The 27,627-nt window shown below is 42.0% G+C and overlaps 2 protein-coding genes across 4 annotated transcripts in view; one reads left to right on the forward strand and one right to left on the reverse strand.

The window, feature by feature from the left end:
- LOC145358686 (uncharacterized) overlaps positions 1–6,743 on the reverse strand; it is a 116,468-nt gene extending 109,725 nt beyond the window's left edge. Inside the window, exon 1 of the mRNA XM_080212908.1 lies at positions 6,439–6,743. Coding sequence (XP_080069034.1) covers positions 6,439–6,523 — 85 coding nt within the window. The 5' untranslated portion in view covers positions 6,524–6,743. The remainder of the gene's footprint in view (positions 1–6,438) is intronic.
- A 7,145-nt stretch (positions 6,744–13,888) lies between these two features.
- The window catches only part of c26h19orf44 (chromosome 26 C19orf44 homolog), a 32,496-nt gene continuing 18,757 nt past the window's right edge, over positions 13,889–27,627 (forward strand). For 2 of the 3 annotated variants that reach the window (XM_080212815.1, XM_080212817.1), the window contains exons 1-5: positions 13,889–13,957; positions 16,638–16,746; positions 18,277–19,008; positions 23,924–24,134; positions 26,173–26,255. In XM_080212815.1, coding sequence (XP_080068941.1) covers positions 16,639–16,746; positions 18,277–19,008; positions 23,924–24,134; positions 26,173–26,255 — 1,134 coding nt within the window. In that variant the 5' untranslated portion in view covers positions 13,889–13,957; position 16,638. Of the gene's footprint in view, positions 13,958–16,354; positions 16,427–16,637; positions 16,747–18,276; positions 19,009–23,923; positions 24,135–26,172; positions 26,256–27,627 lie in introns of those variants that run through there. The other variant, XM_080212816.1, reaches the window with a different exon arrangement.

Here is a 27,627-nt window from a genome sequence, read left to right on the forward strand (position 1 = left end):
CTATTTCTTATGTTCTTAATCTGATTCCCATTGATTATAAATTTTGCTGGGGCTCATTGATGACATACTAAAATCAAATCAAAAAAAAAGCACCGATGTCAAGGACAGTCACTCTCACCTTACATAAAGTTCAGTATTATTATCCATGTTTGGACTAATGCTGTATTCAGTAACCCTGTTGGATTCCAAATTAAGCATCAGTGAGCAGGTTATTTCTAACTAAGTACTGCTTGGTAGCGGTGTGGATCACACCTTCCATCACTTAACTGATGGGACGATAATTGGCCGCATTGGGTTTGTCCTACATTTTTCTGGAAAGAACATACCTGGGCAATTTACCACATTGCCAGTTAGATGCCACTGTTGCAGCGCAAGTCACCCAGTACTAATTCCAGAATATCTGCAGGGTCCACAGCCTCAGCAGTATCCAGTGCCTTCTGCCATTTCTTAATGTACCTGGAGTGAATCAAATTGGCTGAAGACTGGCAGCTGAGACACCTCGGAAGGAGGCCAAGATGGATCATCCACTCTACACTTCTATCTGAAGATAGCTACAAATGGTCAACCTTTTCTTTTGTATGGATGTGCTGGGCTCCCCCATCATTGAGGATGGGGATATTTATGGAGCCTCCTCCTCCAGTTATTTGTGTAATTGTCCACCACCATTTACAGCTGGATGTGGCAGGACTGCAGAGCTTGATCTGATCTGTTGGTTGTAGGATCGTTTAGCTCTATCACTTGCTGCTTCTATTGTTTAGTACACAAGCAGTCAGGTGTTGTAGTTTCACCAGACTGATACTTCATTCTTAGCTGAACCCCTCCCCCACCATTCCCCCAGCATGATGGTAACGATAGAGTGGGGGTATGCTCAACCATTACAGATTTTGGTTGATTACAATTCTGCTGCTGCCCATGGTGCCTCATGGACGCTGGGTTTAGAGTTGCTAGATCTGTTCTAAATCTGTTCTAAACGGTGGTTGTGACATATAAGACGGAGGGTATACTCAGTGTTTAAATGGGAAGTTGAGGACAAGGTTATGTGGGTTTTTCCCCCCTTGGTGGTTTCCTCAGCAATACCGCAGACCCAGTCTGGCAACCACATCCTTTAGGATTACCAGCTCAGTCAGTGCCGGTGCTATCGATCCACCCTGGCTGAAGGGCATCAAAGATCCCAGCTAGCGTACATTCTGTGCCCTTGTCACACTGAGTGCTTCTTCCAAATGATATTCAACATGGAGAGACAACTGATTCATCAATAAGAGTGGAGAGTTGGTACGTGGTCGCCAGCAAGCCCATGTTTCACCTGGTGATACCTTGAGCAACTTGCAGCCGACAGTATACCACCATGCCCTCACCTTTGGTGGCTTGGTCTTGCTGGTGGGACAGGACATACCCAGGGATGGTGATGGTGGGTGTTTGGGGCATTGCCTATAAGAGTTTGGGTGCCATATTTAAGGAAGGATATACTTGTTCTGATGGTGGTACAGCCTCATGAGCTAATACCTGAGATAAGAGGGTTGCTGTATGACAGGCTGAGTAAATTAGGCCCATTGTCTCTGGAGTTTGGGTGGTGATCTAATTGAAACATTCAAGATCATGAAGCAGTTTGACAAGATAGACACAGAAATCATCTCCCCTGGCTGGGGAATCTGAAATTTGGGGTCACAAGTGTCTAGATAAATGGTTGCCTCTGTATGGATTAAACACTGGTCTCTAATTTTATCCAATACTGACAAAAGGAATATCAACCTGAAATGATAACACTTTCTCTGTCCACCAGTGCTGCCCCATATGCTGACTATTTTCAATATTTTCTGTTTGTATTTCTACCAAGCATATATTTACTGTTCACTACAGAGTTTCTTTTACTCAACTACTTCAGTTCTAATAACAGTGTTAATTAATCCGATGTCTCTGTTTAATGCAGAGCCCCTGCCATCATTTTTGACTGGGGTTTCAAATACAGAATAGTCACAAATCTGGGAAACTGTTTTGATGACCCCTTATCTATTATTAGGCACACTACTAGTTTGAGAAGTTGTACTGCAAGCCAACAATTCCAGTTGGAAGTGGTTACATGAGTGTCTTTTGTCAGTGAACTACTTATCTCGTAATAGAAGGCAGCCAAGATACTCACAACAATGTACTGTTAAAATCAGCTAGGCTGTTCCAGGAAAGCTGCCAGGCACTTATTGTTTCAAAATATTTTAATCATTCCCCTCCACAGTCATGCTGCCGTGCTCACCTCCCAGACCCGGAACTTACTAGAAGCAAACTCTGTCTCGGCCAAGAGAAGGCAATTTTATTTAATTCTGCACCTGTTGTTGGCCGATCACAGGTGGCGTGCCAGTGGAGCGTCAAAAATATATCCGCCAGGCTTCCCAAGCTGGACTGAATTATCTAATCTGTGTAGTATCTGACCTGGGAGTTTTTGTTGACACAGTATAGAGGAAGCTGCACAGACCATCCTAATCTATACACACATTTTCTCAACAAGCCATTGACACATTATTGACAATCAAGCTAATCTGGAAGAACTTCAAGATGGAGGGCCAACACTAAGGAATGGGACAGGGAGTGATTCACTGCTGCACTCAATCATATGCGGTTGAGGGGATGGCGTTATGGGAATCATAGATCATAGAACCCTACAGTGCAGAAACATGCCCATCGGGTCTGCACCAACCACAATCCCACCCAGGCCCTATCCCCACACCCCTACACATTTACCAACTAATCCCTCTAACCTACAGATCCCAGGACACTAAGGGGCAATTTTAGCATGGCCAATCAACCTAACCCGCACATCTTTGGACTGTTGGAGGAAACCAGAGCACTGGAGGAAACCCACACAGACACAAGGAGAACGTGCAAACTCCACACAGACAGTGACCCCGAGCCAGGAATCAAACCAGGTCCCTGGAGCTGTGAAGTAGCAGTGCTAACCACTGTGCTACTGTGCTGCCCACGATCAGAAGTTTTGGAATTCTTCACAAGGTGAACAGATAGATCTAGGACTTTGTGTTCTCACTGATCTCTTGGCCATACCCAAAATGAGAAAGCTCTGAAAAACATAAGAAACAGGAGCAGGAGTAGGCCATCTAGCCCTTCGAGCCTGCCCCGCCATTCAATAAGATCATGGCTGATCTGAAGTGGATCAGTTCCACTTTCTCGCTTTCTCCCCATAACCCTTAATTCCCTTGTCTGTCAAAAACCTATCTACCCATGACTTAAATATATTTAGCGAGGTAGCCTCCACCACTTCAACAGGCAGAGAATTCCAGAGATTCACCACCCTTTGAGGGAAGAAGTTCCTCCTCAACTCCGTTCTAAACTGCCCCCCTGAAAAGTTAACAACTTCACATGCAGCTTAGGCTTTTCTTCTTGTATTGTGGTTTTATTTTTTTCACATCAAACAACACAGTTAAATTGCAATCTTCAATTTGCTCCTTCTGATCTATTAAAGATGAACTGATCTAACCAAGATTATTATTTTAATATTGTGGTCAGAAAGACTGGTTCCTGTCCATTGTTTTATTTCCATCTGACTGTCACTGACTGTGATTTGTTCTATGCCACTGTCTATTTTTTAAAGTGCATATCGTTTGTTTAAATTTGGGGGACAATTGATCGAGATAATGAAATTCAAAAGGGCACCCACATCCCATAAATTAAAAACAACAAATTCCCCAAACTCCTCATGTTTAAACATCAATTGTCAGTTCACAAACTCCCGGATTTTGAAATTTCCTGACAATGAGACACGTGGGCGCCCGTTAGAAGTAGATCCCATTCTGTATAGCTTTATACTACATTACATTGTATTCTTGATGAAGAAGCAACATTTTTAGTAGAGGACAAATGGAAATGCCTTAAATTAGGAAACGATGCATGATATACATATTCAAGATCAGCAAGCTCAGATGAAACAAGAAAGATGCTAAATGTAAGAGCAACCAACAGGGAAATGTAGTTCAGTAGAACAACGATAGAACATGCAGGAAGATGCTGAGAGGTAATTAGAAATTAAAAGTTAAAACAGACACTTGAAAGTTAGCATTAAGGAGGTGAAGTAGAGCATGAACATGAATTGATAAACGTTCTGCCCCAAAATATTCACAACTGAAGATACAAGCAACAGCTCCAAAAAGGCTGAAATTGAGATTAAAATCCAAAACTTCTGGAGAGTTTGTGACTTGGTTGAAACTATATAAAAAAATGACAGAGCCAGAGCTCAAACGATGATTCCAGTGGTGTAGCACAGGCAGGCTCAAGATAACAGAGGCTCGATCCAGAAGCAAACATTCTCTTGCTGCAGCTGTGTTCACTTCTTGAAGATAACACTGGTGAATCTATACCACCCAGCAGTTGTAAGCAAAACTCAGGTGGTTCTGGAGACATGTACTGTTTTGGTATGGACTGTGACCATGTACTCAGGTTGGCAGTGCACTGCTGTTAGCTGGGAATCAGGCTAAATCCGGAAGAGGAACTGAAATTCATTGTGAAGCAGGCAGAGTTTTGAAAACATTTGTGACTGTGATTGATGACATTTTCATGGCACGTGGGCATCAGTGGCTGGACCCAGCATTTATTGCCCATCCCTAAATGCCCATTTCAGAGGGCATTTAAGAGTCATCCACATTGCTGTGGATCTGGAGTTACATGTAGGCCAGACTAGGCAAGGATGGCAGATTCTCTTCCCTAAAGGACGTTACAAGTTGAATGAACTGTCAAGCTAATTCAGAGATCTGACTTAATTGTATCTGCTATTTAAGTGTAATTTATACTTAATAGTTAATTTGCTGTTAACTATTACAGGTCCTGGACTATAGATAGTTGCCTAGTATAAAATACACCATTCACTTTGTTTGATTCGTTTATAAAAATATTTTGTTTAAACCATGGAATTTCGTGGCTTCATAATTTCAGTAAATAACTGGGATTTTGGATTTCTTCTTCTTTTAAAAAAAATTTCTTGGCTGATATCGTAACAGTGCAGATTTAAGGATAGGATAGGGAGGTAGAATGGAGTGTCGGCAACATACAAATAGAATCTGACCCCATGACTTCCAATGACAATGCCACTGAATAACATGTAGATCAGAAAGGGGAATTCAGAGAAAGCATTAGATGTAGATGTAGCTATACCTTGGATCTCCCAATCTCTGTAATCCCCTCAAGCCCTACAAACCGCCAAGACGTCTCAAACTCTGGCCTCTTTCACATCTCCGAAATAAGTTAGAGGATGTTAGAGGGATTAGTGGGTATAATATGTAGGGATATGAGGGTAGGGCCTGGGTGGGATTGTGTTCGGTGCAGACTCGATGGGCCTGTTTCTGCACTGTAGGGTTCTATGATAATCACTCAACGTTGGTTGTTGTGCCTTCAAGCAGCCTGGATTTCATCTCTCAAACATCTACTTCTCTCTCTTCACTTTTAAAACATCCCGGAAAAATTGAAATATTTGACCAAACTTTTACTTATCCTAATATTTTTGCGTCAAAATTTTGTTTCATAGTGCAAAGCACTCTGGGACATGTTAAATAAATTTAGCTCCTTTCATAACCATGACACTTTTAGAGGCAAAGTACTTTTGAAGTTAGAGGCAGTTGTAAGATGCAATATATAAACGTAGGTTACAGGGAAGAGAAATGTGTTCTAAGTGAAAGAATGACCAAATAGTTCTCCTCATATAGAAGTACCATGCAATTTTTGTGAATATAACAGCCAGTGTGATTTGTTCATCATTACAATGTGAGTGGAGCTTTGCAATGTACAAATCACAGCAGTCACAATTCCAAAGCACTTTGGAACACCCTGAGGTTGTGAAATTCAATTAGACAAATTCTAGTCTTTTCCTTTTGGTGTTACAGAGTTTGAAGTTCTGTTATGTTAGGAGAGAACGCAAGGTCTGGTGGTAGCAATGACAACAGAATTAAGCCAAACATCCGACTTCCAAAGAAAGTAGTCTTCGTGGAGCTCCTCCCCAAGATTCACAACTCATGGCAGTACTTCCCCTGGACTCAGCAGGATAACAGGCAGCAAGCTCGCCATATTTTGCCAAGCCCAAATGGATAACATGGGCTCTCAGACCTGCATTACTGATCAGATAAATTCTTGGGGCCAAAAAAAAACTCGACATCTCCCCCACCCCTGCTGCCATGAAGCATAGCTTAAGTGGAAAGGTCCAGAAAATCATACAAATGCACCATGAGATTAAGGAAACCACGCTATTTAGAAAAGAGAGCACAACAACGAGGTCTCCATCCTCAGAATTAATGAATCATGAGACATGGCGAGTTATGGGGATGAAAAGAGGAGATCTCAGTACAGGGAGCCGGTTATGTTAGTCAAGGAGAAGAAATTTAGTTGCAGAAGAGTTAATTGCAGGCAGTTAGTTCAGTGTTTTTGCAAACCCAGCAGGTTTATCAATCTCACCTCCGTCTGCGAATTGCTCGGTGAAATGGACGGTGGACTGGACACGGGCGGCCGCACAGCAGAGCAGCAGAAGCGGGAGCAGCATCTCTCTCTGGTTGAGTCCCGGGCTGGGGAAGAAGAGCGGTGTGAGCGGCGAGGCAAGCCCGAAGCAGCGGCGGCAACAAGAGCGCTGGCTCCCGGCTTGAAGAGTCTAACTCAACCCCTTCTCTCCACACGGCTTCCAACCATTGGCCACACACAGTAGCAAATCAGCTCCAAACACGTTCTTCCGTCTTCCGAGTTCCTGGATAGTTCCAGGCAGCACCTTCTGGTCCACTCTAACCAGACTCGCCATACATGACACGTCTCTTTTGTTTTGTAACATACCCAATCTGAGAAATAACAGCACACGGTAAATGTGTATAGTTTTAAGTTTTGAAATGTAATGACTGTAATTTGTACAGGACTGTAAAAATGCTTTTATTCTGCACTGTTTGCAATTTTTAGACATGTAGGTTTGCAATGGTTTATTTGAGATTTTTATGAATAAAGTATATTTTAAAAAAATAAAAAAAACCTAAATGGCTACAGCAGACATTTGAGAATGAATTATTAGAAAGTCCAGGCCAGCTCAATATAAATCGAGTTTAAATTAGTAAAGAGAGTGTAATTAGTTTATACTCCCGTAAATGCAGTGGTTTATTTGAGATTTTTATGAATAAAGTATATTTTTAAACTTAAAAAAAACCAGAATGGCTACAGCAGACATTTGAGAATGAATTATTAGAAAGTCCAGGCTAGCTCAATATAAATTGAGTTTAAATTAGTAAAGAGGGTACAATTATCTGGGTGGCAGAATTATGACAGAGATTCTAAATATCAGAGCAGATGTAGTGCCAGCGTTTGTAATTTGATTGGGCAATTATTAAGCAGGAAATGCAGTTACAAACCATTTGATACAGTGTAGTTCACAGACAATGGAATGCAGGCTTGAAACTATTGATACTCCACAATGTTCCTAATCTCCACTTTATACAGACACCTAATTCTGATGGACATAAATAGCAACATTTGACTAATCTCTTTTGGAGGGGAGGTCACCATCTTCCCTAATTTTTATTAATGATCTGGGCAGTTGTACTGGGGAATGTTTTCAGTACTTTTCCAGATGACATCTTAGAATAGAATCCCTGCAGTGCAGAAGAAGGCCATTCAGCCCATCGAACCCACACCGACAACAATCCCACCCAGGCCTTGTCCCCATAATCCCACATATTTACCCTGCTAATCCCCCTGACTGTGAGGGACAATTTAACATGGCCAATCATGGACTGCGGAAGGAAACCGGAGCACCCGGAAGAAACCCAAGCAGACACTAGAAGAATGTGCAAACTCCACACAGATAGTTACCCAAGGCTGGAATCGTAGCTGGGTCCCTGGCACTGTGAGGCAGCAGTGCTAATCATTGTGCCACCGTGTTGTCCTTCCTGGGAGGTCTTACTTTGTTAAGGGTGCTATATAAACACAAGTTGTTGTCAGGTAGGACAGCACAATCAATGCAAAACAGTTTTGATTTGTTAGAGGAATGTTAGACCAGAATGACCACATATTTAAATATCAGTATAATGATTTGCATAAATTGCAGTGTTCAATATAGTATCAGGAATAACACCGACAGGTTGAGAAAGAAGAGGGTCGTGGCCAATGTAGAGAAACAGTATTGCTGATGGGATATTCAGTTGCATTAGTAGCTAATTAATTAATAGCTGCATTAATTCAGTATTAATCAAAAGGCTCCATTTTGACATCATGGAATGGTGCGTGGAAGAAAGGAAGTCATGATGCTCCAGTTAATTTGATAGTTTGTCAAAACACAGGCACTGTGGGCTGAATGGTTGCCTTTTGTGTTGTAGGATTTAACTTTGTATCTTAAACCACTTGTTCTTGACAGTCCTTGACCCAACTACGGGATCAGTTAGCTTTCATCCACGCTGGTCCATTCTTTTCATAAACACCTTTTTCATACTGTCCCATAATTTATGTTTTAACCAAGTATTTCTTAATCATTAGGTCTGTCTCCAGCCTATCTTATGGTTATGATAGAATTATACGTATAAATCGTTTTGCACCCAAGCCATCACACCCTGCCTAAAACTTCCCATCATGAATTGAAAACATTATTCCCGCTGAGGCTGAACCTTTTTTAAAACAAATATTCCCAGGAGGAAAACAGTTCAGACTAATATTATTACTTCCCCCTTTTAGTGATGTTCCATTTTAAAGTGTACAAGATCAGTTCAGACTAGTATTCTTATTTTCCCGTTTTTCTGTATTGTCCTTCAGGTTTTAGTGAGGATGTAGAAAAGATTTACAGAACGATTCCAGGCATGTGGGACTTCTGTTATGTGGGTAGATTGGAGAAGCTGTGTTTGTTCTCCTTGGAGAAATTTGAGAGCAGACTTGATAGAGGTGTTCAAAATCATGAGGGATCTAGATAGAGAGAAACTGTTCTCGCTATCTAGATCCCTATCGAGATCTAGGCAGAAAGATTGAGAACCACAGGATATTGATCTTAGGTGAATGTTAAAAGAACCAGTGATATCATGAAAAAACATTTTACACAGTGAATCTGGAAGGCACTGCCTCATAGTGGTGGAGGCAGATTCAGTTGTGAGTTGTAAAATGGAAGTGGACCAGCTGAAAAGAAAAATAATATAAAAAGTCTGACAACAGCAGAAAACCTGGTGTTGTCAGACTTTTTACTGTGTTTACGCCAGTCCAACGCCGGCATTCCCACATCGAGAAAAATAATAGCAGGGCTGTGGGGAAAGGGTGGAGGACAGGGTATGTTGCTCTAGCATCGAGCCTACACTGATGCCATGGCCCAAATGGCCTACCTCTGTGCTGTAACCATTCTATATTCTAACCCACACTCATCTGTTATTCACATGGCAAAACAATCACTCATGTTTCAAGATAATTGCAGGTGAGGAAAATCATAAATAGAAACGGAAAATGTTGGAAAATCTCAGCAGGTCATGCAACATCCATAGACAAGTTCAACCCTTGATCAGATCGTCATAATTGACAATGAACACTACTATAAAATCTGAAAACATGTACCAACAGACTCAAGAACAGTTTTTTCCCTGCTGTCATCAAACTTTTGAATGGTCCTATCATATATTAAGCTCATTTTTCTCTTCGCCCTACCTGTGACTGCAACACTATATTCTGCACTCTATCCATTTCCTTTTCCTCTATGTACATAAATGATATGTTTTGACTGTATAGCACGCAAGAAACAATACTTTTCATTCATCCCAGTATATGTGACAATAAGTAAAATTAAATCCAGGCATCCACCACTACAGAACACCTGTGGAAAAGAAAATTTCCTGAGTTTATCCAATCTTATAACATAACTTTGGCAGATTCCTAGGGAAGAAGTGGCAATTTTTAGCCATTACCCTCGAGAAGAGGGACCATCTTTCACAGTTGCAACATGAGATGGAGAGAACCTCTGGTGAAGTTCCAGGCATAAGGATTTTTGCACGGTTTCTTTGGGAGACACTAATAATTAGCATTTGTTTCTGTTTGGTGGGAGGTGAGTGTCATTGGCAAGCCCAGCAATGGTTGCTCATCCCTAACTGTGCTGATGGTGCTGAGCTAACTTCTTGAACTGCTGCAGTCCATCTGGTGCAGTTACATCCATACTTATGGAGGGAGTTACAGGAAAGGAATGGCAATACATAGAAAATAAGAACAGGAAGTAGGCTATTTGGCCCTTTGAGCTGTTATTCATTCAACATGATCATGGCTGATCTTTATCTTAATGCCATACTCCAGTGCTCCCTCCATACCCCTTAACACTTTTAGAGTTTAGAAATCTATTTCCTTCTTAAGTATATTCAGTCATTTGGCTTTCACAGACTTCTGTGGTGGAGAATTCCATATGTTGACCACTTATGAAGAAATTACTTCTCATCTCAGTCCTAAATGGACTATACCATATACTGAAACTGTGACCCTTGTTCTACAGCCTCCAGACAGAGGAAACAACATCCCTGCATCAAATCTCTCTGGCGCTGACAATTTTATATGTTTCAATTAGATCCCCTCTCATTCTTCAAAATTGCAATAATTATAGGCCCAGTCAACCCAATCTCTCCTCATACCACAATCCCAGGAATCAGTCTGATGAATCTTTGCTGCACTCCTTTTAGATAAGGAAACCAGAACTGCGCACAGTACTCCAGGTGTGGTCTCGCCAAGGCCCTGTACAGCTGCAATAAGGCATCCTTGCTCCTGTACTCAAGCCCTCTTGCAATATAGTTCCAAGTCATTGCAAGAAATAGAAATGTGTTACTAAAAGAGAGTAGCTTCTGGCCACATGCTCCCACCATAAGCCTGGAAGAATTAACATTAACAATGGGCTGAGAGATAATGATGGACATGAATCAGAGAGAAGCATTAAAGCTAAAGGCAAGTTTGCTTTTTAGCAGGTTGTATGCAGCAAATACGTCAAGACAGGTGAAAACCTCAAGAAGAATTTGGGAGTTTTAAAGGTTGTTGGAAATTGAACTGAAGGCCGTTTTTTTGTAGTCAGTCCTCACCTCAATCTGTGCAAGATCCACCCCAGATACAATTGGTTTGTAATCCCACATGACTGGCAAGCCTATACTGTTCACATCACATGGTTACAAAATGTTCTATAACTTATCACCACTGACCGTTACATGCAGAAATTCTGTCAATCACACTAGTCATTTTCAGAAACACTTCAACCCTGACTCTAGCTTGCAACTTCTGTATGCCGGTGAGCAGAATATCACAAGTAATACTGTTGAAAATAAACCTTACTGATACCCATCTCCCCTCCCAGCAATCTTGTTCAAAAACAGTTGGCCAAAGCTTCTTTTCTACCTCTCACCATATTGATTAAGTTGCCATTTCTTGCAAAGAGAAAGTTAACCTTTTGAGTTCATCTTTCTTCTCTGATTCTAATCTTGATCCTGACAAGAAACAACTCCATTGAACCACTAAACCACAAAGGTTTAACTCTTATCTTTTAGAACCTCCATTCTTGACTAAAATATCTCTGATGCTGTTATGATCCTTGTCATGAGAATGTGAGAATCTAAACCTAATACCAGAAATTTAACCTTTCCATTGGGAAATCTACTCGATTTTATCCTAAAGCCATGTCAGTATATTTTTTTTATTCTTCCTTCTATAGTGTTATTATCCTAATGTCTGTATTTTTGAAAAGCAGAAGCTGCTAACTCTCAAGTTATCCCATCACCTTGAATGTTTGTATTCGATATCTGTTGTATTCAATTGGCATTTCTTTTCAAGATTATGCATCTCTAACTGCGTTTTGAGCACTATGATCCATTTGCAATCTGTCTGGACATCTCCGATGCATTTGACAGGGTTTGGAACTGCTCTCTTTCAAACAGATTATCATTATATCTATTAGAGAGGTTAAGTCCATTGAGAAAAATTGGAGGGTGGCACATCCTTTCCGGTTGCATCACAGCTTGGGATGGCTCCTGCTCTGACCAAGACAGCAAGAAACTACAAAGGATCGTGAATGTAGTCCAGTCCATCACACAAACCAGCCTTCTATCCATTGATTCCTACAGTTCCCACTGCCATGGAAAAGCAGCCAGCATAATCAAGGACCCCACACATCCCGGACATATTCTCTTCCACCTTCTTCTGTCGGGAAAAAGATACAAAAGTCTGAGAATATGTACCAATTGATTCAAGACAGTGTCTTCCCTGCTACCATCAGTGTTTTGAATGGACCTACCTTATATTAAGCTGATCTTTCTCTACACCCTAGCTATGACTGTAACACTATATTCTGTCCCTTCTTTTTTTCTCCCCTATTAAATCTATGAATGGTATGTTTTGACTGTATAGCTACAAGAAACCATACTTTTCACTATAACTCAGCATATGTGACAATAAATCAAATCAAATCCTTTCTCCAGAAAAGAGAAGACTGGGGATCGGGTGGAGGCATGACCTGATTTTGATATTTAACATGATGGGATGGTTTGATAAGGGGGACACAAAAGATCTTTTCAAGTGTGGCAAAAACCAAAAAAGGTATCATAAATATACAATAATAACTCCAATAGGGAATTCAGGGGAAACTGCTTCACTCAGAGTTGTTAGCATATGGAAGTTGCAATAAAGAGTAGTTGAGGCAAGTTGCAGTGGCACATTTAAGGGAAAGCTAGATGAAGACATGAGGAAGAAAGGAATTGTAGATTATGTCTACAATTATAGGATGTAGGAGATAGAATATAAAAGTAGGGAGGTCTTGTTGCAACTGTACAGGGTACTGGTGAGGCCGCAGCTGGAGTACTATATGTTCTTATGTTCTTATTGTTCGTATGTCAAACAGATTAGGGGAAGAGGGATATGGGAAGAGACTCGTGTGGAGCATAAACTCTCATGAACCATTTGAGACCAGTGGCCTGAGACGGATTATAACATTGCCAAAGTTCTTAAATAATGAGGAAAAAAATAGAGACGAGTTTTTAATCCAGGGAAGCAGATATTCAGAGAAGTGACTTTTAAAAAAGCAAACAAGATAGTTAAGGTTATACTGAGGCTTCAACTGAAGTAATTTGTTAAAAAGCCATCTGGGCCATGATGAAGCTCAGATCAAGGGAGGGGGTGTAATGCCTCACCCTGTCAGCTTGCATCTTGTTTGATTCAGACCAGAGTGAGAGGTATGGCCTGTCTGGTCAGCTTGGATCAGTTTTGAATTGAATTTTCGATTGGGAAAAAAGTGCCAAAAGATAACAAAAAAAAGACAAGCTCCTGTTTAACACTTTAAAAGGCAAATCTTCTCCCATGATTATTGTAACAAAGGTTATCCTGAGGCAATATTTACTGAGTGCTGGAGCCAGATAGAAGGCGCTGTCCCGCCAGGCAGCAGGCGACACCGGAACCCCGAGCCCGGGGAACACCGGCACCCGGGCCCCCCGAGCCCGGGGAACACCGGCAGCCGGACCCTTCACCGGGGAACACCGGCATCCGGGCCCCCCGAGCCCGGGGAACACCGGCATCCGGGCCCCCCGAACCCGGGGAACACCGGCAGCCGGACCCTTCACCGGGGAACACCGGCATCCGGACCCCCCGAACCCGGGGAACACCGGAACCCGGACCCCCCGAGCCCGGGGAACACCGGCACCCGGACCCCCCGAACCCGGGGAATACCGGCAGCCGGACCCCCCGAGCCCGGGGAACACCGGCACCCGGACCCTTCACCGGGGAACACCGGCTCCAGAACCCTGAGCCTGGGGAATACCCACAGCCGGAACCCCGCGCCGGCGAAACCCGGCACCCGGACCCCGCGCCCGGGGAACACCCACAGCCGGAACCCCGAGCCCGGGGAACACCGGCACCCGGATGCTTCACCGGGGAACACCGGGTAACCAGGCAACGCCGGAAGTGTGATCCGCCAGCTGCAGCCGGTTGTATTTTAAGAGGTTGGGCCGTTTGATTGGATTAAAAGGTAAATGTGAGGAGTTTATTCCTCAGTTGCTTGAAGCACAAACACACCGCGGGTCTGACAGCAGCGTTTATCCTCCCCCCCCCCCCCCAAAGCCCTCTGCACACAGACTAGCTGATAACCTGTGTACTTCCAGCACTTTCTGCCTCAGATTTCTGCAAGCTGCAGTCTTCTTAAAGAAAAGGCAAAGTCTTGTATTTATATGGTGCCTTTCACCACCACTCAATGTCTCGGCCGTCAGTGGAGTATTTTGAAGTCTTGTTACTGTTGTAGGATAAGTGGCAGCCAATTTGCACACAGCAAGATCCCACAAACATGATGACCAGATTATCTGTTTTTGTGATGCTGATTGAGAGGTAAACATCAGTCAGGACACTGGGGATAAAACTCCTGCTTTTCTTCAAAATCTATGGGATCTCTTACTCAGAGTGGTTGAGGTGTGGAATATGCTGCCTGCTGTGACAGTGGAGTTGGACACTCTAGGAACTTTCAAGCAATTATTGGATAGGCACATGGAGCACACCAGAATGATAGGGAGGGGATAGCTTGATCTTGGGATTAGACATAGCTCGGCATAACATTGAGGGCTGAAGGGCCTGTACTGTGCTGTAATGTTCTATGTTCTACCTTTTTTACCTCTACATGAGAGGACAGATGGAGCCTCAGTTTAACATCATTCAAAAGATGAGACTGTGGCATTCCCTCAGAACTGCACTAAAGTGTCAATATAGATTTTTGTGTTCAACTCCAAACGTGGGACTTAAACCTGCACCTTTCTGACTCAGATGAGAGTGCTACCCACTGAGTCACAGCAGACGCTTTTATTAACATTCTTGTACATTTGTTGGTCTCAACCTTTTTTTTTATTATAAGTGTCACTTAATTCCATTTCAGCATGGAGAAAACAACCCATAAAATGCATTAGTTCAGCAGTCTCACCACTCCAGTGATGAAGAGGGATGGGCAGTTAAGCAATTAACAGGAGGCGGCTGCACAAACATTCCATCTTCAATGATCAGGAGCCCAGCACGTCCACTGAAAAGACAGAACTGAAACATTTGCAAACGTTTTCAGCCAAACAGATCATCCATCCCAGCCTCCTCTGGAGATCCCCTGCGTCACAGATGCCAGTCTTCAGCCAATTTGATTTATCCCATGTGAAACTTCTGGGTGTTGGGGACAGCAAAGGTTATTGTTAAAGTCCAGGTCAGAAATTCCAAGGTGTTTTAAGAAGTCAGCCCAGATCATAAGTACTTTGGTATGGGTAAGCATAAGATGTTTCACTCTGGGTATGATTCAAACAATCCACTAGGGAGCTTTTATCAAACAAGGTTAATTTAAGATTACAGTTAACACCTTGAAAGAGAATTAGCAATAACTTTTACAGTTACAAACAAGAAAAAACATAGCCATGATATTGTATAAATCTTAATAGCTCAATGTATTGTTCCAACCAAACAAACATTCTTACAAACAAACATCCCGGTTTTGGTTTAGGACATAAATTAAGTATGCTCACATGATGCTGGATCTTGCAGCTTTCCAACCCCCTCTGTGGTTTGCTCCAATGGATAATGAGTTGAAAACACTGATATCTTCTGGCCCTGGAACTTTTAGCTGACTTTGAGAGATGGGGGCACTCCTTGGCTCTAGTTGCTCGGTATCCTGCTACCAAATTTCCAATACTAGGGGAGAGACAGAAGTAATTTTCAGTCTAGAGCCTAACAGCTTCTAACTAAATTGAAAATCATTCTTGGATTTTCCCTGTCAAGGATTTGCAAACCAGACAATTCAAAAGGGTTGAAGAGTCCTGGACATTACATTAAGCCCAAATTAAAACAAAAAAAGGCCCATTATATGCCTCTTAGCAGCAATAAAAGGGCAGACAGCTTGGTGCCTGCTTATAACTATAGAGAATATGTTTAAAATACATTTCTTAAAGGCACAGTAGCATCACACTATGGACCCTGACAGCATCCCAACTGTAGTATTGAAGACTTATGCTGCAGAACAAGCTGTGTCCCTAGCCAAGCTGTTCCAGTACAGTTGCAACACTGGCAACTGTAGAAAATATCTTGTTCACAAAATACAGTGATGCATTGGACTAATAAGCCAGCGATCCATGCTTTGGATCTGAATTCCACCATGGCAGATGGTGAAATTTGATTTCAGTAAAATCTGGTATTAAAGTCTAATGATGACCACAAAACCATTGTCAGTTGTTGCCAAAACCCATCTCATTCTTTAAAGTCCTTTAGGGGAAGAAATCTGCCATCCTTACCTGGTTTGGCCTACATGTGAACTCCGTATCTATGAGCAGTTCAGTCCACATGCAGCAACACTTGTAGAGATTAGAATAACGATCAATGCTGTTCTTCTGCCTAGGTTTATGCCCTCCTCACTGCTCCAGTTCAGCCGAGACAAGGTGTATTTACTCAGGAGTCCTGGAGGGACTCTTCTTTACATTTTCAGGTAAATTCTGATATATAAAAATAACAGCACTAACTACTAGTTAGCAAGCATCCCTTACAACTGAGAAAGCTGCAATAGAGGAGCAGTTTTGAGAGTAGGCTTGCAACGGGATTGTGAGCCTGTTTTTTTATGCAATTAATTATTAATTTATCACTGAAAGGATGCAGGTTTGTGACCCACTTTTCCCAATCTTGTGTTTTGTTTTTGTAAGGATGTTCAGGAGAGGTGGATTGAAGAGTTCTGCCCTGGCAAGAGCCCAGACTCAGCTATCTAGACACAGAATGTTAGGAAGCTTTGAGGACTCTGGGGATGAACTGCAGGTAATGAAAATTTGTCTTTAAAATTATCTTTTTGACATGCATAGATGCAACCTTTTTGCTTATCAGGCTTCTGGGTTGCTGACTTTAATAATTTTCTTTAGTTCTTTTTCACTTTTCATTCATCTATTATCTATCTCCAACCCCTACAGCTAGTCACAAAGTGTGTCTCACGTTACAACCTCTCTAGACACCAGTTCAAACTTCTAGTTAACAGCTGAAAGATTTTCGGAGTTCAGGATTTTGAGTTTTTAAACTTTTAATAAGAAGTTATTCAAAACCTCTATTGGCTAACCACTGTTTTGTTTTTTTCTAGGCAACTTCCTCTATACTGTAGAAAACAGATTACCCATGTAACTTCTAGCACTACTGAAAATCTCCTGCTACAGTTGTATGTTACATTGTCCTTAAGTGGTTAGATGTCCTTATTGTCCTTCATCCTCCAGAAACCAGTCTAAAATTATTTTCAGCTTCCAGTGACTTGCTTCCTTTCTCCTTTCCCAGTTGGTTCTAATTCTAAAACTGATTTTCATTGTGGGGGTTACATTATTCTTTCCTTTCAGTTCATGCTAGGTGAGTCTTCCAATCTCTTCTAAATCCTCAAACTCTTATCTCTTCATTCTGAGTGCAAGCTCTCACCTGTGTTCTGTGGGGTGAACAATAGAATCAACATTTTCTGTGCTTCATATGCAGAACAGGCACTTTTATCTTCCGATATATGCCCCTCAGATAGCTGCAGACCACCCCAAACAAACCTATTTTCCGTCTGTGATATAGTATTTGATTTGTAGGGAAGTCTGTAACCTTATCTCAAAATTTGGCTTCCTCTGTCCTCTCCCCTATGGCAATGTGAAAACAGCATTATACCTCAGTAGAATTGTTCATTAACTATTGATCCCAACTCCTTATTATTTTGGAAGTAAATGGACCATTCACAACCCAATACCAACAACACTTTTCTGAGACTTTGGAAGACTCTTAATCTACTCATGGTATACTTGGAGGCTGCTGCCATTGTCTCAGCATAAATATCTTGCACCTTCTCCTCAGTAAAACAATTGAAGCCTTCCGTTGATCTCTAACAATCTAACCACCTGGTCTTAGTATCAGGCAGACTGCAGGATGAGTCACATTACTCCTTCTATTTAACCTAAATTTAAAGTTACAGTCGCAAAATATAATCTTATGAACCTCACAGTTTTAACACTCTTATGTCTTTTTTTTTGTTTTTATTTCTCATTCTATCTAATATTGTCTCAAACCTACATTACTTCAGGTATGCTATGAAAGTTCAGTCAATCAAGCTATTAATGTTACTACTGTGATGCACACACTACTCCCCTCCACAATTATTTTCCCTCCCCGTTCTCCCTTATGGCAAAGTTTCTGACTCATTTTCTTTGGCTCAACTCTGAATTGGAATCACAGACATCAACAATGTGTGTTCCACTGCTGAACCTCCTTCAATGTGTGTGTGTTTCTCTGAGGTAACGATAGCAACTTTTTTCTAATTTGTCACTCTGGTATTTGCAGGGATATATGAATGCTCTCTATAAGAAGAGCAATTCCATGAAGATTAATCCATTCAACCTCCATGAAATTAGTGACCAAAGTGACCTTTCAGTAGAGGGTGTAGTGAACAGAGAATGGAAAGAAAATCAATATTCAAAAACTGCAGCCACTCTAAAGCCAGCAGAAAGTATCAGGCAGCTGTCATTGACTGGCAGTCGCTTCTTGAAAAAAGCAAACAAATTGGCAGCGTCACAAAGTCCCACTGTGAGCAAGAGCATGTTGAAGAAAGCGAATGAGGTAGACTTAAGCGGAGCAGATGTTACCTCACCGTGGGTCCGATCCTCCAGTGCTGCACTTGCCAGACTGGCGCAAATAGAAAACAAAATCATGAGCAGAAGACTGAATGCACGCATGATTGATTCTGATGAGGATTTGAGCACTTCTGATGAGAAACAACTTTCTCCCAAATCAAGCAGTGAGTTAAGTGGAACAGGGAGCAGATTCTTGAAGAGAATGACAGATACTGCGACAAAGCAGGAGTACAACATCAGGGGTCCAAAGAAAGAAATGGGATCTTTAAAGAAAGACCAACATAATGCACATCCTCAAACTCCAGTTAAAGTGGTCACAATTGACAGTGATGAGGAGGAACTGAGAAAGATGCTAGGAACCTCCTTAGAACTCTCTGATGAAAGTGAACTCTCAAAAATATCACGTATGACTTCACAACAAAGTTCCAAGTTGCGTAACCAGGTAGTGTACCCACACAATACTACTTCAACAGCTTTCATTTACATTATATCTTTAATATAGTAAAACATTCCAAGGTGTTTTACAGGAGGATTTTCAGACAATATTTCACACTGAACCACACAAGGACATGAGGAGACAAATGAGGACGGGGTTGAAGAGATGGGAGGAGGGTGTTAGAGAGATGGGAAAAGAGGATTCGAGACATGGGGAGGATGAGGAATTTTTTGAATTTTGCAAATGGAAAACAGTTTCCAGTGATGTTCCACAGGGCTCAGTCTTGGGGTCCTTGCTGTTTGTTGTATATAATAATGATTAGATTTGATTGAGAGACATGATTGGGAGCTTTGCAGATGACACAAAAATTGGCAGTGTAGTGAATAGTGAAGAGGATAACTGTGGTTTGGCTGAGTGGACAGGGAAGTGGCAGATGCAATTCAATCTGGATAAGTGTGAGGTAATGCATCTGGGGAGAGCAAGCAAAACAAGGGAATACTCAATAAACAGGAAGATATTGAGAGGGGTTGAAGAAGTGAGAGACCTTGGAGTGCATGCCTTGAAAGCAGCAGCACGGGTAGTCAAGATGATCAAGAAAGCATATGGAACGCTTTCCTGGAAAGGTATTGGATACAAAAGCAGGGGTGTAATGTAAGTGTGTAAAGCGCTATTTCGGCCACTTCTGGAAATTTGTATACAGTTCTGGGCACCACATTACCGGAAGGACATAATTGCTCTGGAGAGTGCAGAGGAGATTTACAAAAATGTTGCCAGGGCTTGATAAATGCAGTTGTGAGGAGAGATTGGATAAGGTTAGGGTTGTTTTCCTGAGAACAGAGGAGGCTGAGGGTGACCTAATTGAGGTGTACAAAATGATGAGGGGCATAGATGAGGTAGACAGGAAATACCTGTTTCCTTTAGCTGAGGGTCAATGATAAAGGGGGCATAGATTTCAGGTGATTGATAGAAGGGTACAGGGGACATGAGAAAAAGCTTTTTCACTCAGAGGGAGGTAAGCATCTGGAATTCACTGCCTAAATTGGTTACTGAGTGTGAAATGCTCAATTCATTTTAATGGTATCTGGATCTCCAAGGCTATGGAGTAGGTGCTAGAATAATTGATTAAAACGAGTTGCTAGTTTTTTGTTATCCAGTCCAGACATGATGGCTGAATGGCTTCCTTCTGCATCATAGTTCTCTTTGGATAAGAAGTTTAAACGCAACGCATTGTTAATACTGGTCTAGGTCAGGGGGCATAGAAGTGATGGGTTAACAGGACTTTTGCATGTTTTCAACATGGCTAGCAGAGATGTAAATGCAGAATTTAATGGAGGCCAGAAAATGGGAATGCAATTAAAAAAACAATTTGAAGAGAAAATATATCACATGTTTTTTCCCCTTTATATCAAATAGTTTTATTTTGCTGGGTTGGACAAGTATGCAGATCTCCTCCTTGGATTTTTGAAAACAAAATAACTGCTGCTTTGCAGGTGACAAAGGTTTTATAAACACATACTTGAACAGGCTGACTAGTGGGTTTGTCCAGTGAGTCTCTTGGTCAGAGGTGGTAATCATACAAAGGGAAGGGGGAGTAAAGGGTTGCCATGGGTGGCACGGTAGCACAGTGATTAGCACTGCTGCTTCATAGCTCCAGGGACCTGGGTTCGATTCCCGGCTTGGGTCACTGTCTGTGTGGAGTTTGCACATTCTCCTCGTGTCTGTGTGGATTAGGCTGATTGGACGTGCTAAAATTGCTCCTTAGTGTCCAGAGATGCATAGGTTAGAGGGATTAGTGGGTAAATATGTAGGGATATGGGTGCAGGCCTGGGTGGGATTGTAGTCAGTGCAGACTCGATGGGCCAAATGGCCTCTTTTTGCACTGTAAGGTTTCTATGATTTCTGTGATACTATGGGGAGCCCAGCAATGCTCCACATAAGATTCTGTTGTTAAGCTAAGTCAGATTTGCAATGCATGGGCCCTTTAAATTTTATTGCATGGTTGCGTATTCATGGCTTTTAACCCAGAATGTGACCTGAACAATATCTCCCAGGCTGCTGTGAAACTGCACACACACAGCTTAGCAAGTACCATTGGTGCTCATATTTTGTACCTGTGTGAACTGAGGGATACAGTAGAGTTCATTTAAAAAAATGACCTTGGGATCCCCCCCGGGGCTGCTGAATATAGAGCGAATGTGGATTGCGCAGAGGAAGTTGGCACATGTCTCTTCTTTTCCTAACTCCAAGATCTAATGTTACATTACCAACAGATATGTATTTTGTGAAGTTCCCAATACACCAGATTAGAGAAATGTTATGGATTATAGGTCATACAACTGGGTTCAGAAGCGCGTTTCAGACCTGGGCATAATAGTTGAAATCCTGAGGAATTGGTCCAACAGCTAGCTGGATTTTGTCTTCCTGGAGCAGCTGCCTGATTTTGGTTGTGCTGTTCTCATCTCGTGCCTTGAAGCTACTTGTGGCAAGTGCCTTTGGAAAATAGTAGCTGTAACATAAAGCAGACAAGTCCTCATTAATGCTTCCCACAAACCTCTTAGTTTATATCACAATTGGATCTTTCCTGGCATTAACAGCACTGTAGTTGGACATGGTAAGAAGTCTCACAACACCAGGTTAAAGTCCAACTGGTTTATTTAGTAGTATAAGCTTTCGGAGTGCTGCCCCTTCATCAGGTGAGTGATGGGCGGCACAGCAGCACAGTGGTTAGCACTGCTGCTTCACAGCTCCAGGGACCTGGGTTCAATTCCTGGCTTGGGTCACTGTCTGTGTGGAATTTGCACATTAGAACATAGAACATTACAGCGCAGAACAGGCCCTTCGGCCCACGATGTTGCGCCGACCAGTTTTTTTTTTAAAAAACACTGACCCACTAATCTAAACCAATCCCTTTTCATCCATAAACCTATCCACAGATCTCTTAAACGCCCCCAAACTAGGCGCATTTACAACCGCAGCAGGCAGGGCATTCCAATCCCTCACCACCCTCTGGGTAAAGAACCTACCCCTGACATCCGTCCTATAACTACCACCCCTTAATTTAAAGCCATGCCCCCTCGTGCTAGCATTCTCCATCCGAGGAAAAAGGCTATCACTATCCACCCTATCTAAACCTCTAATCATCTTATATGTTTCAATAAGATCCCCTCTTAGCCTCCTTCTTTCCAGCGAAAACAACCCCAAATCCCTCAGTCTCTCCTCATATGACCTCCCCTCCATACCAAGCAACATCCTGGTAAACCTCCTCTGCACCCTCTCCAAAGCCTCCACATCCTTCCTGTAATGTGGGGACCAGAACTGCACACAGTACTCCAAGTGCGGCCGCACCAGAGTTGTGTACAGTTGCAACATGACGCTGCGACTCCTAAATTCAATCCCCCTACCAATAAACGCCAAGACACCGTATGCCTTCTTAACTACCTTATCTACTTGATTCCCAACTTTCAGGGATCTATGTACACATACACCTAGATCCCTCTGCTCCTCCACACTATTCAAAGTCCTCCCATTAGCCCTATACTGAACACATCTGTTACTCCTACCGAAATGAATTACCTCACACTTCTCCGCATTAAACTCCATCCGCCACCTCGCGGCCCAGCTCTGCAACCTGTCTAAGTCACCCTGCAAACTATGACACCCTTCCTCACAATCTACCACACCACCGACTTTGGTGTCATCAGCAAACTTACTAATCCACCCAACTATACCCTCATCCAGATCATTAATAATTCTCCTCATGCCTGCATGGGTTTCCTCTGGGTGCTCCGGTTTCCTCCCACAGTCCCAAAATGTGCAGGTTATGCTGATTTGCCATGCTAAAATTGCCCTTAGTGTCCTGAGATGTATAGGTTAGAGGGATTAGTGGGTAAATATGTGGAGATATGGGGGATAGGGCCTGGGTGGGATTGTGGTCGGTGCAGACTCGATGGGCCAAATGGCCTCTTTCTGTACTGTAGGGATTCTAAGTCATTCTAAGTCATATCAGCTACCCATAGAATGGTACAATTTTAAAGCACATTTGCTCCATTTATTTGATACAACTCTGAGCAATCCAACGTGAATCCCATGGCCCTACACACTCTTGTATCCTCCCTCATTTCAAACATTTATCCAATTTTCCCTTAATCATTGCAATGGACTCCACCTTCACCCACTCATTGTGGCCAAGGCCTCCCATATCTCTGTGTCATAGCATTTCTCAACCTCCTATCTCACTCCCTATTTCAGATAGATGACACTCATCACTTACTTCCCAGCCAGATGGAAGCCTTTCCCAATCACTGATCAAAGCTTTGCATATTGTAAAAATCTTCTCTGAGTCCTCTTTGCACAACTTTTTATTTTTCTTATAAGTATGTTTCCCATTCATGACATTGTTATGATTAATCCACGTTAACTGTTTCCCATGGCTTCACAGTCCTTTCTTAGAAGAATGATCTGGATAATAATTTAAACTTTTAATTTCTTTACCTTTAACTGTATAGCTTCTTTTGTAAAATGCAAAGTACGTGATAGTTAATATACTTTTCCCCATCTGTATTTGCACTTTCAGGAAATTGTTTTTGAATCACTTGTTTTCTCTTCATTGAGCATCTTTTGAGTTATACACCAGTTCATACTTAAAACCACATTAAATTACACCTACCACCTGTGACCCATTCCATTAATTTTTTGTCTGCCTGATACCGTTCACAGATTTCCTCACTGTTTGTGAGGAAACATCTACCATGGTGGGATTCGAAGCTGGGTCCCCAGAACCTTAGCTGAGTTTCTGGATTAATAGTCTAATGATAATACCACCAAGCCACCACCTCCCCAATTTATTATAAATATTTGATTGTACTTCCTGATATGCTTTTAACTCATGATAGTCATTGATTTACATTTTGTTTACATCTAGTCTATCTTGAGAAACTATCCAAGGTGCCAGTTGAGAATGCCCTCTCCTCCTGATGTGCGCTCCCCTCTGACTCAGTCTCCAAGAGTGAAGTTTGTAAAACGACTTCCATCTTCTCCATCTGAACGGAGTGAGATTAAATCTCTGGACGAGCTCTTTGCTGAACCCTCTGTTGCTGAGGATGTAAAAAGCCTTGACAGTGAGTCCTCTGATGGTGAGTACCTCTTTGTGCCTAACATTAGCCATCTTGTTTGATTTGAATTGGTAATGAGCACAGCATTTGAGCATGTTCGAGGAGTGTGAAAACAAATCTTCTGTTTGCCCAGAAATATATCCAGCTGTTTCTTGAACGCTTTCCTAGCTGGTAACCAAGTTCCCTGGAGATCCAAAGTTCCAGATTATCTGAAAATTGATTTGAAGCTATTGTCCTTATCACTCCTGGACATGGGGCCAGCAAGCATGTCTCTCTTGGTAAAAGCACTTTCTTAAAAATAAATCAAACCAGATTTTGATAACTTGTCTCTTCTTGATAAAATTCGGGGGGAAAGGATCTTCCTAAATATAATTTTCTTAATAGACATTGAATATGAACAAGCTACTTGATACGTGGGATACATCACAGCTGAATCTAGTTCTGTTTTTGCCATCTGTAATTCCCAGCAGGAGTCACCAAACAATAAACAGGAGTTTGATTTGGTTTGATTTATTATTGTCATGTATATTGGGATACAGTGAAAAGTATTGTTTCTTGCGAGCTACACAAATAAAGCATACCATTCATAGAGAACATACGAGAGAAGGAAAGGAGAGAGTGAAGAAAAGAGTTTTACAGTCATAGTTAGGGTGTAGAGAAAGATCAATTTAATATTAGGTAGGTCCATTCAAAAGTCTGATGGCAGCAGGGAAGAAGCTGCTCTTGAGTCGGTTGGTATGTGATCTCAGACTTTATATCTTTTTCCCAACAGAAGAAGGTGGAAGAGAGTATGTCCGGTGTGCGTGGGGTCCTTAATTATGTTGGCTGCTTTTCTAAGGCAGCGGAAACTGTAGACAGAGTCAGTGGATGGGAGGCTGGTTTGTGTGATGGAATGGGCACCCTATCAGAACCCTAAATAAGTCCAAAGCTGATATCAATAGATTTCTAGTTACCAATGACATCAAAAATGACAGAGGTAGTTCTGAAAGATGGAGTTGTGATTGAGGATCAGCCATGACCTAGATGTGGCCTATTTCTGCTCCTATATGTTCCTAACTCTATCTTTTCTCTTTACGTAGTCCGGGATTACCAATGCTCTTGTCATACCCAAACTGCTACTGAAATCAACAAACCCAACACTCTCTTTGACTAATCTGAGAGCTCTTGGTTTCTGTGACTTAAGACCACACAGTATGGTGCACTTACCTACTAAGCTGGCAGGAAAGCTCTTGCTATGCATTCAACTATTTTCCTGGGCCGTGTCTTGCAGATAGTATGGCATTTTATGTCGAACTCCAGTCGATAAGATGGGAAGTTCTGCTTAGCTGTAACCAAAAAAAGGGCTGAAAAATCTCAGCAGGTCAGGAAGCATCTGAAAGGAGAGAAAAGAGTGGACGTTTTGCGTTCAAGTGACCCTTTGTCAAAGCTAAAAGTGGGAGATACTTATCCAACACTAAGGGAGAAATGGCAAGTAGTGAAGGTGGATGGGGGGAGAGACCTACGGAAAGCCTGTGGGAGAGAAGAGCAGTACTGCCAATCACTGCCACTTCTCTTCCAGGAATGCCTACCCTGAAGAAGTACTGCTCTTCTCTCCGACAGGATTTCTGTACATCTCTTCCCCCCATTCACCTTCACTTCTTCCCATTTGTCTCTTAGTGTTGGATAAATATCTCCCACTTTCTGGGCCTTTTAGCTTTGACAAAGGATCATCTGGACTCAAAACATCAGCTCTTTTTTCTCCTTACAGATGCAGTCAGACCTGCTGAGATTTTCCAGCATTTTCTCTTTTGGTTTCAGATTTCAGCATCTGCTTAGCTGTGGCCTGGGAACAGACATTTGTATAGAGCTAAGAAGGGGCAATGAATTGTGGGCAGCATTCCCCATTCTAATGGAGTTGGTTCTGTACAAAGTACGTGCTCTCATGCAGCAGTCAAACAGTGCACAATTCAATTGGAGAAACACTATGCTATTATAAGGGCAGTGACTTTTATTACCAGATTTCACTGTTATAATTGAAATGCCATGTCATTTTCTAATATAAAGTCCCTGTCTGATTCAGACTTCAAGCTAAATATCTTGACTCTGGAAGATTTGGTTCCAGCTGTAGAACAGAAAACTACAAAAGAAGCATCAACCCTGAAGGTAACTTGTTTGTCCAAGTTGAGGTTGTTCAATTTAAATGTTTTCCAGCTATCTGATGTAGTGCCAGCCCCTGGATAAGCAGTTACAGGATTTTAAATTTTGCAGCAGGATGCAATTTCCCATTCTTGAATGGACGGGCTGCCAATCAAAGGTATTTTGATGAAACTGACCTCTGCAACCTTGGTGGAAATTGAGCAGCTAGACTGCACATTGCCATCCTTTTAGTCTAGCCAATATCTCTCCAGGCTTACTCGTATACACCTAGTGTGATAGCTGTGGAGTGGCATAGGCAGAGATGTGAGCATGTCAGATATTTGCAAAGTAAGTTGCTTTGCAAAGGAGAATATAAGGAGGGGGTAAATAGCAAATACAATTCTATCTGTGGTGCAGTGTAGCAGCACAGTACAATATGTATAGAACCATGGAATAGTACAGCACAGAAGCAGGCCATTCTGCCCATCATATCTGTGCCAGATCCTTGAAGGAACTATCCTATTAATTCCACTCTCTTGCTCTTTCCCATTGTCCTTGCAGTATATTTGCTAAATATTACCTGATGGGGAATAACTTTGAAAGGAAAGGTAACTGGTGGCTGGATGTTCAAGGGGAAGTTTAAGATCTGATGCGATTGACATAACAATTAACCTGTCAGCTATCTCAAGTAGGATTGATTGACAACTCCTTGTTTGGGCACAGAATATATTTGGCAGTCATTCAGCAGTTCAGCAGTTCTCTCTGTCCCATCAGCATGAAAGTAAACATGTGGGGATAAACTGAACCTCCCATGTCAGTTTTGTCTCAGTAACACTGTCCAAGTGTTACAAGTTAAATGTAATTAAATATTGCAAGTTAAATGTAATTAAATATTTTGGTATCTACTATTGTTACTTTTAATAAACCTGGTTGGCAGTTTATGACCTCAACCACACAACCTGACAGTGATTACTTCTCCACTTTAAATAACAAGGGTTTGCAGTGAACATATTGCAGCAATAAGGATTATACCCTGAGTAACATTACCAGCTATAATCATGTTCGAGTTTGTAAAGAGTGATGGATTGCTTACACGATCCTTGGCGCTAAGCTCAAGAGAAATACCTGGTGAGCATCTCAAAATCTTGAGATAAAAGTAAATTACTATGGATGCAGGACTCTGAAACAAAAACAGAAAATGCTGGAAAATCTCAGCAGGTTGACAGCATCTGTGGACAGAGAACAAAGCTGATGTTTCAAGTCTGGATGACACTTCGTCAGAGTTGAAGAGAGCTGGAAATAGGATGAGAGTTATACTGCTGGCGGCAGCTGAAAATCTCAAACCACCAAATGTTAAAGTAACTGCATTGCACAATAGACAGTGGATTGAAGGTTTAAT

This window comes from Carcharhinus amblyrhynchos, chromosome 26 (genome assembly GCF_965287045.1).
Source record: "Carcharhinus amblyrhynchos chromosome 26, sCarAmb.v2.hapA, whole genome shotgun sequence".
NCBI lineage: Eukaryota > Metazoa > Chordata > Chondrichthyes > Carcharhiniformes > Carcharhinidae > Carcharhinus > Carcharhinus amblyrhynchos.